The sequence below is a fragment of the Chelonoidis abingdonii genome, chromosome 1, assembly GCF_003597395.2.
Source record: "Chelonoidis abingdonii isolate Lonesome George chromosome 1, CheloAbing_2.0, whole genome shotgun sequence".
Taxonomy (NCBI): Eukaryota; Metazoa; Chordata; order Testudines; family Testudinidae; genus Chelonoidis; species Chelonoidis abingdonii.
Genome location: NC_133769.1, coordinates 414,248 through 426,153, shown reverse-complemented (window position 1 = coordinate 426,153; position 11,906 = coordinate 414,248). Strand labels below are relative to the sequence as shown.

At 53.7% G+C, this 11,906-nt stretch overlaps 1 protein-coding gene across 1 annotated transcript in view; it reads right to left on the bottom strand.

The window, feature by feature from the left end:
* Positions 1–11,906, bottom strand: part of FLNC (filamin C) — a 71,341-nt gene that overhangs the window by 35,119 nt on the left and 24,316 nt on the right. The window contains 9 exon segments of the mRNA XM_075071596.1: positions 374–386; positions 1,603–1,703; positions 1,805–1,904; positions 2,056–2,137; positions 2,140–2,214; positions 2,830–2,953; positions 3,290–3,433; positions 10,625–10,738; positions 11,516–11,709. Coding sequence (XP_074927697.1) covers positions 374–386; positions 1,603–1,703; positions 1,805–1,904; positions 2,056–2,137; positions 2,140–2,214; positions 2,830–2,953; positions 3,290–3,433; positions 10,625–10,738; positions 11,516–11,709 — 947 coding nt within the window.

Genomic DNA, 11,906 nt, shown 5'->3' with positions numbered 1-11,906 from the left:
ATCAAGGGCAAGTCCAGGCTTGACTAATTGATTCCTCTATGAGGAGATAATCTCTGTGCTGAGGGGAAGCTGGATGGTGTTATTCCTTGATTTAGCAAAGCTTTTGACATCTGTCTCCCAACAGTATCTTGCCAGCAGGTTAAGAAGGTATGGCTGTGATGGATCAAGGTGGATAGAAAGCTGGTAGATTCGTCGGGCTCAGTTGGTTGTGATCAACGGTCCTGTCTAGCTGGCAGCCGTTTCAGAGGAGTGCCCAAGGGTTGGCCTGGAGCCGGTTTTGTTTCAATATCTTCATTAATGATCTGGAGATGGCCTGGACTGCACCCTCAGCAGTTTGCAGATGAAATACTAAACTGGGAGGAGAGGTAGATACCTGGAGGCTAAAGCTAGAATACGAGGGGCCCCCAGACAAATAGAGGATTGGGCCAAAAGAACTGATGAGGTTCAGCAGGACAGTGCAGAGGTCCTGCACTTAGGCATGGAAGAATCCCATTCACTGTAACAGACTAGGGACGGATGGCTGCAGCAGTTCTGCGAAAGGACCTGAGGGTTTACAGTGAGGAAGCTGGATATAAGTCTGCAGTGTGCCCTTTTTTGCCAGAAAGCTAATGGCATTTTGGTGTTAAGTAGGGCATTGCCAGCAGATGGAGGCGTGATCATTCCCCTTCTATTCAACATCGGTGAGGCTGTGTCAGTTTTGGGCACTGCACTACAAGAAGGATGTGAAAAAATTGAAGAGTCCAGTGGAGGGCAACAAAAATGATTAGGGGCTGTAGCACATGACTTATGAGGAGAGGCTGAAGAACTGGGATTGTTTAGTCTGCGGAAGAGAAGAATGAGGGGGATTTGATAGCTGCTTTCAACTACCTGAAAGGGGATCCAAAGAGGATGGATCTAGACTGTTCTCAGTGGTGGCAGATGACAGAACAAGGAGTAATGTGCTTCAAGTTGCAGTGGGGAGGTTTAGGTTGGATATCAGGAAACACTATTTCACCAGGAGGTGGTGAAACACTGGAATGGGTTCCCTAGGGAGTGGTGGAATCTCCTTCCTTAGAGGTTTTTAAGGTCAGGCTTGACAAAGCCCTGGCTGGGATGATTTAGTTGGGATTGGTCCTGCTTTGAGCAGGGGGTTGGACTGAGACCTCCTGAGGTCCCTTCCAATCCTGATCTTCTATGATTCTATGATTCTCTCCTCTGGAGCCCCCCGCCTGCCCAGCAATTGCCCGCCGGCTCCAAACTGCTGCCCCCCTCTGGGGTGGGGCGCGGCACCTGGGCTGGATCTGCAGTGGGATGTGAATTTGCAGCCGTGGGTCCCACAGCTGCCCTGGCCAAGCCCCTCCAGCCGCACAGACGCCCCCGGCATGGCTCTGTCCCTCTCCCCTGGGCCTCCTCCTTAGCCTGGAGAGCAGCACACCCAGCCAATGGCAGGTCCTCCCAGGATCCCAGTGCCGGGGTGAGAGGCCACAGGGAGCCCCCTACAGAGCCCCTTGAGCTGCTCCCCTGAGGGACACGGGGACAACAGTGGCTTTGGGAGGCTGGTCTGAGCCCCCCGAGATGGCCCATGCTCCCTTCTGCTGCCCTGGGCCCAGCACCAGTCCATACCTGGTGGCGAACAGCACCATGACGGCGTACCGCCCGGCGCCAGCCCGTACCCGGCTGGCGAAGAGCACCATGACGGCGTACCGCCCGGCGCCAGCCCGTACCTGGTTGGCGAAGAGCACCATGATGGCGTACCGCCCGGCGCCAGCCGTACCTGGTTTGGCGAAGAGCACCATGACGCGTACCGCCCGGCGCCAGCCCGTACCCGGCTGGCGAAGAGCACCATGACGGCGTACCGCCCGGCGCCAGCCCGTACCTGGTTGGCGAAGAGCACCATGACGGCGTACTGCCGGCGCCAGCCGTACCTGGTTGGCGAAGAGCCACCATGACGGCGTACCGCCCGCGCCAGCCCCTACCTGGTTGGCGAAGAGCACCTGATGGCGTACCGCCCGGTGCCAGCCCGTACCTGGTTGGCGAAGAGCACCATGATCGTGTACCGCCCGTGCCAGCCCGTACCTGGTTGGCGAAGAGCACCATGATCGTGTACCGCCGGCGCCTGGCGGCGTGTACTTCACTGTGAAGGTGTCGTTGTCATTTTGATGATGTCGAATTCGATGTCGGCCTCCACTGGCCCCACAACACCTGGGGCGCACTTGATCCCGATGCTCACGTCCCCTGTAACACAGTCGGGAAGCCCACATCACAGGGGAGCCAGCCAGCGGGGGGGGGGACTGGCCCGCAGGGCACTGGTCATGGGGGGCTGGGCCAGTTGAGCCCAGGGGCCGGGGGGCTGGCCCACAGGGTGCTGATCAGCGGGGGCTGGGCCGGCTGCACCCCCGGGGCACGGGGGCTGGCACGCAGGGTGCTGGTCAGTGGGGTCTGGGCAGGCTGACCCCAGGAGCAGGGGGGCTGGTCGGGGGGGGCTGGGCTGGGCCGGCTGAGCCCTAGGGCAGTGGGGCCGGCCTGCAGTGGGGAACTTGCTCTCTAGCCCTGGCTGGAGGACACAAGCAGCCTCCATCGCCCGCTAGACCTTAAGTGGGCAAGGGGCAGCTCACTCTCTGTGCCCCACGTATCCCGTGGCCCCTCAGTCAAGCTGCCCAGCCCAGGCCCCATAGACCCAGTGGCACTTGTGCTAGTGGTTTGCCCATCCCGCTCAAGACCGGGCTGAGATCCATCCCGCTCGCTGCACACGTGGGCCCCCGAAAGCTGTCGGCTGGCAGCGGTGCCCTGACCAAAGTTAGTGCCCCCAGGGAAGGACAGGGATGCCCGTGGCCCCTCGGTCGGTCCTACCTTGCCCGGCCTCGCTGCAGTCCACGGTGAAGTAGGTGGGTTCGTTGGCCTTGAGCCCCGTCTTCTCCACGCCGGGGCCGTACACCTTCACCTTGTCTGGGTGGCTGCCCTCGCCCACAGTCACCTGCCAGGAGCAACGTGCGTGTCCATGGGCTCTGGCTAGCCGGGTGGTGTCCATGGGCTCTGGCTAGCCGGGGGAGCCCACCCCACACCCAGAGGGGGCAGCTCCATCCTTGGTGGGCTGGGCAGGATGCCCGGTCCAGCTCCTTTGGGACACCACCAGGAAGGGGGTGTCTCCAAGCCATGTGAGGGCCTGGAATCCCCTCTGAATCCGGAGCCCCCTCAGCACTCTGCCATTGCCTTGTCACTCGTCTAGGAGCAGGGCCGGGCGCCCAGCCAGTGGGCTCTGGTGCCCACTCAGTCCCCCACCACAGGGCCAGCAAGAGACGGGGGCACTCACCCGGAAGGGGCTCTTGGGGACATTCACCCCGCCCCAGGAGATGATGATGGTGTGTTTGATGGGCTTGGTGGGCACATAGACGCAGTGGAAGGTGTTGTCACCGTTGTCCTTGATCTTGATGTCGATGGGGAAGCCCTCGGCGTCCTGCGGGCACAAACAGGAGCTCAGCTGCGCGGCAGGCACCAGATGGCAAAGGTCACTCCCGCCCCAGGCTGTGTGATCACCCTGCGGGCCAGAGACAGCCACCCCTCCTGCTCCCCGGAGGATCCTCTGCTTCCCCCTGTGCAACCTGCTCTGCACAGGATGGGGCTCTGGCTGGCAACCTGCTAGTGCCGCATGCTCTGGGGGATTCCTCCCATTGGATTGCATTTATGGCCGGTCTAACTCAGACCAGATCATGGGCCTGTCCGGCCTGGCATCCCGCCTGCCCGCCACTTCCCACCACGGGCCCGTCCGGCCCGGCATCCCGCCCGCCTGCCGCTTCCCACCATGGGCCCGTCCAGCCCGGCGTCCCGCCCGCCTGCCGCTTCCCACCACGGGCCCGTCCGGCCTGGCATCCTGCCCGCCCACCTGTTACTTCCCACCACAGGCCTGTCTGGCCTGGTAACCCGCCCACCCGCCTGTCACTTCCCACCATGGGCCCAACTGATTTTCCAGTAAAGATTTTATCATTTCATAGTAAAAACTGCAAAGGAATCAAACTGTCCCACGGACCGTCTGGATGGACATTCCAGGCTGGAATAACAGGAGTATTGCAGGGGGGGACGTGCTCCCGACCGCCTGAGCAGGGCAGCAACAGTGGCTGTGAAATGCTCAGGGGGATTAGAGAAGCTATAAAAATAGAAAACTCAGTAATAACGGGGGATTTCAACTCTCCCCATACTGCCTGGGTACACGACACCTCAGGACGGGATGCAGAGAGAAAGCTTCATGACACCTCAGATGGAGCAGCTGGCCCTGGAACCACCCAGAGGAGAGGCAACGCTTGAGTTAGTACTGAGTGGAGCACAGGGTCTGGTCCAAGAGGTGAATAGAGCTGGACCACTTGGTAGTAGCGACCATAGTGTAATTAAATTCAACATCCCGGGGGGGGGGGGGGGTCACACAAAAGAAGCCCGCCCAGCATTTAACCTCAGACCGGGGAACTACATAGAAGTGAAGAAGTGAGTTGAGTGGAAATGAAAAGGTAACAGCCCCCAAAGGGAAATGAGAACTTTTCAAGAACACCCTAATATTCATTCCCATGAAATGTTACCTGTGACACAGCAGGGAGTGGGGCAGAGTGACCTGGGACTGTCTCTGGTTTTACTGGGACTGTCTGCATGGGGGATGGGAGAGCAGGGGGTGACTTTAGGTGAGGGACGGTACCTGAGCCGGGGGAGGGGGGGTGAGCGAGTTGACACCTTTGCCCGGGAAGCTGGACAAAGGGAGAGGGGGAGGGAAGGAGCGGGAGAGAGCCTGCTGGAGGGGTTTTTGGTTTCAGTTTGGGCTGGCTGGGAAGAGACAGGGAACCCCAAGTCGAGGGTCTAAGCTCCTCGCCCCCCAGAGAGACCCGGCTGAGGGGTCCTGGTTGTACCTACAAGCCCTGCTTGGGACTGTGTCCTGTCATCTAAGAAACCTCCTGCTTTACTGGCTGGTTGAGAGTCACAATGAATCACAAGAAGTGGGGGGTGCAGGGCCATGACTTCCCCACACTCTGTGACAATACCCCAGATTGAAAGAAACATAGGAAGGGAACCTAAAAAGTGCCACTGTGGCTAAACAGCAGAGTAAAAGTGGCAGAGGCAAAAAGCATCCTTTAAAAATTGGCAGTTAAATCCTACCGAGGAAAACAGAAAGGAGCAAGTCAAGTGGCTGAGTATAATCAAAGGTCAAAAAAGAATTGGAAGAGCAACTAGCCAAAGACTCAAACTAACAGCAAAACATTTTTTAAGTACATCAGAAGCAGGAAGCCTGTTAAAGAACCAGTGGGGCCCCTGGAGGATCGAGATGCTAAGGGAGCACTCGAGGCCGTTGCAGAGAAACTAAACGAATTCTTTGCATCAGTCTTCACTGCAGAGGCTGTGAGGGAGATTCCCACACCTGAGCCATGCTTTGTAGGTGACAGATCTGAGGAACTGTCCCACACTGAGGTGTCATTAGAGGAGGTTTTGGAACAAATTGATAAACTAAACAGTAATAAGTCACCAGGACTCGATGGTATCACTCAAGAGTTCTGAAATATAAAACTGCAGAACTACTAACTGTGGTTTATAACCTGTCATTGAAATCAGCCTCTGTACCCAATGACTGGAGGACAGTTAACGTGACACCAATTTTTAAAAAGGGCTCCAGAGGTGATCCTGGCAATTACAGGCTGGTAAGCTTGACTTCAGTATTGGGCAAACTGGTTGAAACTATAGATGAACTATATGATGATTTGTGTGAGGAAGAGTCAACATGGTTTTTGTAGGGGGAAATCATGCCTCACCAATCTACTAGAATTCTCTGAGGGGCTCAACAAGCAGGTGGACAAGAGGGATCCAGTGGATCTAGTGTACGTAGATTTTCAGAAAGTCTTTGACAAAGTAAAGGCTCTTGAGCAAAGTCAGCTGTCCTGGGAGAAGAGGGGAGGTTCTCTCACGGCTCAGTAAGTGGTTAAAAGACAGAAAACAAAGGGTAGAAATAAATGCTCAATTTTCAGAATGGAGAGGGGTAACTAGTGGGGTCCCCCAGGGGGCTGTACTGGGACTAGTGCTATTTAACATATTCATAAATGATCTGGAAAAAGGCGTAAACGGTGAGATGGCAAAATGTGCGGACAATACAAAACTACTCAAGCTAGTTAAGTCCAAAGGAAACTGTAAAGAGATACAGCAGGATCTCACCAAACTGGGTGACTGGGCTGTGACACTCTATACCCCGCGGGAGCGCCCTGGAACCCCCATATTCATTGTTTAGATCTAACTGTGATCTTGCATATAAAACATGCCATGTGAGGTATCAGGGGAAAGGTTCTGATCTGCTGAAACCCATTTGTGACGTTATTGGTATAAACTGGGACCATATAGAACATGGGTTGCAACCAAGGTCCTGTAGTGGCACCAAATCTTGTGTAAAGGGGGTCATATAAGGTGTCTAAGACTAGGTTACGGATTACTGGTTATGATTATGCTGTCTGTAGGTCTGCATCATTTTTGTAGTTGAAGCTATGAATATTGGCTGTATGCTGTCTGTATTTCAAACTTGTGCTGTGTTACTGGGAAAGATCCCAGACAAGTTGGTGTCAGCTCAGCTTAGCCTGCTTGATGGCCCATTAAGGACCATAGCTACACAATTGACCCATTGAGAGGAGGCGAATACGCCTTGTGACTCAGCAGGGTGTGCAGAAACTGGCCATGTTGACTGTAGACTCCATTTTGCTGTAACTTTCCACAGTAAGAACAAAGAAGTGTCCTTACACCTGAAAAAGCCTATATAAGGCGGAGCCTCATCTCCATCTTGTCTTCAATCCTGCTTCCTACCTCTGGAGGGACTTTGCTACAAGCTGAAGCTCTGCACAAGGGACTGATGACCCATCCAGCTGGGATGTACTCCAGAGACTGATTTGAACTGCAGTTTATTCATCACTGCTACAAGCCTGAACTAAGAACTTAGCCATTACTGTATGTAATTGATTCCATGTAACAATTCTAGCTCTCATCTCTATCTTTTCCTTTTATAAATAAACCTTTAGATTTTAGATTCTAAAGGATTGGCAACGCAGCTGATTTGTGGGTAAGATCTGATGTGTATATAACCTGGGTCTGGGCTTGGTCCTTTGGATCGAGAGAACCTTTTTCTTTTACTGGGGTGTTGTTTTCATAACCATTCATCCCTAGGACGTGTGGGACTGGTGTGATATTGGGAGACTGGAGTGTCTAAGGAAATTGCTTGTGGACTTGGGGTTAGCCAGTGGGGTGAAACCGAAGTCATTTTTGTCTGGCTGGTTTGGTTTGCCTTAGAGGTGGAGAAACCCCAGCCTTGGCTGTGACTGCCCTGTTTGAGCAATTGGTCCTGAACTGGCACTCTCAGTTGGGTCCCGCCAGAACCACATCGTCCACCTTGTTCCATCTAATTATGTATTGTGTCCAGTTCTGGCACCGCATTTCAAGAAAGATGTGGAGAAATTGGAGAGGGTCCAGAGAAAGGCAACAAGAATGATTAAAGGTCTTGAGAACATGCTATGAAGGAAGGCTGAAAGAATTGGGTTTATTATAGTTTGGAAAAGAGAAGACTGAGAGGGACATTGAAGCAGTTTTCAGGTATCTAAAGGTGTTTCATCATGAGGAGGAGAAAACTTGTTCACCTTAGCCTCTAATGATAGAAGAAGCAGCAATGGGCTTAAACTGCAGCAAGCGAGATTTAGGTTGGACATTAGGAAAAAGTTCCTAACTGTCAGGGTAGATAAACACTGGAATGAATTGCCTAGGGAGGTTGTGGAATCTCCATCTCTGGAGATATTTAAGAGTAGTTTAGACAAATGTCTATCAGGGATGGTCTAGACAGTATTTGGCCCTGCCGTGAGGGCAGGGGACTGGACTCGATGACCTCTCGAGGTCCCTTCCAGTCCTAGAGTCTATGAATCTATGAATCACTTTCAGAAGTGCTGTGCCGAGTCTTCATTTATTCACTCTAATTTAAGGTTTCACGTGCCAGTCATGCATTTGAACGTTTTTAGGTCTCTTTCTACAAGTCTATAATATAGAACTAAACTATTGTTGTATGTAAAGGAAATAAGGTTTTTAAAATGTTTAAGAAGTTTCATTTAAAATTAAATTAAAATGCAGAGCCCCCCAGACGGGTGGCCAGGACCCAGACAGTGCCAGTGCCACTGACAATCAGCTTGCGTGCTGTCTTCGGCACCTGTGCCATAGGTTGCCTACCCCTGACCTAGATAATACTTAGTCCTGCCTTAAGTGCAGAGGACCAGACTAGACAAGGTCCCTTCCAGCCCTACACTTCTGTGATTCTATGATCTACTCAACTAGCCCTAGTACGAGCTGCAGAGTCTTCAAAAAGCCACAAATGTAATGTCTTCATCATACTCTTTTTTCAACAAGAGTCTAAAAAAAACCCTGTATGTCTTGGAAAAAACAGAAGATACACTGGGATTGAAGTTCAAATTAGTCCAAGCTGGGAAAACCCTCTGGCTTTCTCATGAGGTTGCGTACGTCTGCGGTATGTCATCAATGCCTGTTAAATGGTTTTCACTAACACATGCTGTGGGTTTGGGAGGCACCCAGATACTAGCTACACAGAGACAATGACAAGGACAGTAACCAGCGCCTGGGCAGGTGCTGGACAGACACCACCAGCCATTGTCCAGCAAGGGAGCTACAAATCAGTGGCTCATCTGTATGAGGCCACACCAGGGGAATTGCTCAGCCTGGCCTGGAGACTCAGCAATGTCCCCAGACTGGCCTGGACTTGTGCTCCCCAAGCACATGGACTGAGGGTATAAAACAGACACGCTGGCCCCAAGCTTGGCCTCTCTCCTGCCCCCACCTACACTGCAAGCAACAAGGACACTCACAAGACTGAAGAGTCCAGCAGGGGAGACTGGCCCAGGTTTAAGGGACAAACCTGTATATTAAGGACTCATCCAGTGGGGCGAGTAGCTGCTTAATCTAGATGTTGCCCAGTCTAACAGGGTTGAGTTTAGACTGCGTGCTTACATTTTCTTTTCTTTTGGTAACTAACTGACTTTTGGCTTATCACTTAATATCACTTAAAATCTACCGTTTATAGTCAATAAATGTGATTAACTTTTTTATCTTTACCAGTGACTTTGCCTGAAGTAAGTGTGTGGCAAATCTGCTCAGGTTTTGCAAAGGCTGCTGTATATCCACTTTCCACTGATGAAATGGTGAACCTATTAATAAATTTGCACAGCTCACCTTGAGCAGTGCAAGATGGTATATTCCTGAGGTACACGGCTGGGAGCTGGGGGGGAGGTTGGCTGGTGCCTTTCTCTGTGTGATTCATGAGTGGCTCTGGGAACATTCAGGCAATCTAGCTGGGGGGTGTGGGGCTCCACATGCGGTTGTGCTGAGTGATCACAGCGCCTGGAGGGGTTTGCTGCTGGTCACTACCAGGGCATTGTGAGAGACAGCCCAGGCTGGAGAGTTAAGGGGGCACAATGGTCCCACAGTCCCAGGCTGCACCTAGAGATCCCGTCACATTGGCAGCAAAATGGCAGAAGAAATTCAATGTTGACAGATGCAAAGTACTGCACATTGGAAAACATGATCCCGACTATACAGACAAAATGATGGGTCTAAATGAGCTGTTGCCACTCAAGAAGGAGACCTTGGAGTCATTGTGGAGAGTTCTCTGAAAACATCCACTCAATGTGCAGCAGCAGCCAAACAGCAAACAGAATGTTGGGAATAATCAAGAAAGGGAGAGATAATAAGAGAAAATATCATATTGACTCTATATAACCATGGTACATCTACACCTTGAATACTGCGTGCAGATGTGGTCGCCTCATCTTAGAAAATATATATTAGAAATGAAAAAGTTACAGAAAATGGCAACAAAAATGATTAGGGGTCTGGAACAGCTTCCGTATGAGGCGAGATTAATAAGACTGGGACTTTTCAGCCTGGAAAAGACATGACTAAGGGGGGATATGATTGAGATCTATAAAGCCAGGACTGGTGTGGAGAAAGTAGATAAGGAAGTGTTATTTACTCCTCATAACACAAGAACTAGGGGTCACCAAATGAAATTAATAGGCAGCAGGTTTGAAACAAACAAAAGGAAGTATTTCTTCACACAATGCACAGTCAACCTGTGGAACTTCATGCCAGAGGATGTTGTGAAGGCCAAGACTATAACAGGTTCAAAAAAGAACTAGATAAATTCATGGAGGATAGATCCATCCATGGCTATTAGCCAGGATGGAAGGAATGGTGTCCCTAGCCTCTGTTTGCCAGAAGCTGGGAATGGGCGACAGGGGATGGATCTCTTGATGATTCCCTGTTCTGTTCATTCCCCCTGGGGCACCTGGCATTGACCACTGTCAGAAGACAGGATACGGGGCTGGATGGACCATTGGTCAGAACCAGTCTGGCCACTCTTACGTTCAGCTAACCCAGTCTCCCGGCCCCTGGCTGCATCAGACCTGACCCTGGGCCCATCTAGCCCAGTCTCCCGGTCTCCAGCAGCAGCCAATGCCGGCAATGAAATTCCCACAGCGCGTCCCACGGTGCAGCGCAGCCCACAAGGAGGAACCTGCCCCGGATGCCCTGCCAGGGCTGGTCCCAACAAGGTGCCCTGTGCTGAGACCCCCGCCGGGGCCCCTCCTACCTGGGCGTAGATCTTGAGCTCGGCTTTCCCTGCTCCCCGCGCGTCGATGGTGAACTCTGCCGGCTTGTCCACGATGCAGCCGGTGGGCTCCAGGCCGGGCCCGAAGGCCTTCACCTGTCGCAGGAGAGCAGGAGAACTCAGCCGGGCAGCCCGCCAGGAACGCCGGACCGGGAGGGGTGCACCGTGCCCTGCGCGGGCCGGGTAGCAGCCTCCTGCCCCGAAGGGACCCCCCAGGGGAGGGAGAATCCCAGCCTCCCATCACTGAGCGCCAGTGCTGCAGGGAGAGAGTCCGTCCCTGCCAGGGTGAATGGGGGGCTGGGACTCCTGGGAACGGGGCTGGGACCCCTCAAACTCATTTCACCCGGGCTCTAATGCAGCTGTTGGATGGCAATGATCTTTACTCTGTGATGAGACAGTGCCTCCTGGCGGGGAAAAGCCCTGTACCCCATGGGCCAGCCAGTCCCCTGCCCTGGAGCCGGATCGGAACCAGCACTCCCTGGAGGAGAAAGGCCGTATGCCCCATTCCCCGCCCCATGGAGCCAGCCAGCCAAGGCCCCCCGAGAGGATCTGTCCTCAGTTTCCTTAGTCAATTTCAGACTCATTCATCTGGCCAAAGCTTTTTACAATTCCTTCTGTACCTGTCTCCTGAGACCCACCCCTGAGCCGGGCTCCTGGGCAAGGGGACCCCAACGCCTGAGGAGGCAAGGGGAGAGGGGACGAGCTAGAGTAGGGGAGCAGACAGGCAGCGAAAGGTCTGGCTGCAGATGACGTGTCATAGGCCCCCGTACTGCACAGAGCTCATGGAGAGTCTCCTCCAGCTCAAGTGGCAGGGGCAGGGGTAGGGGTAGGGGCCAGGGCAGGGGAGGCCGGGCAGGGCCGGGGAGGCTGTACCTTCTCTGGGAAGTACTCGTTGGTGGCTGGCTTGATGTGTGCGATGAAGGGGCTGTCCTTGATGTCCTCGTCGTCACAGATGACGTGCACGGCGTATTCACCGGGCTCCGTGGGCCAGTAGCGCACGTCACACGACCCATCCCCCTTGTCGTCGCACTCGATCTTCGCCTGCGATGGGCCCTCGATGGAGAAGCCTGCGAGGGAGCCGCCGGCCAGCGTCAGTGGCTGGGCCAGGGCTCCTGCCCATGCCACTGCTGCCCCCCTGCCCGCGGCTCACGAGGCACCAGGACAATGGCAAACGCTGCTCCAGCCCACCAAAGGGGGAAAAATTCCTTCCAAGTGCCCCCTCCCCCAGATCCCTCCCCCACCCGGTCCTGCCACCCGCTCCCCA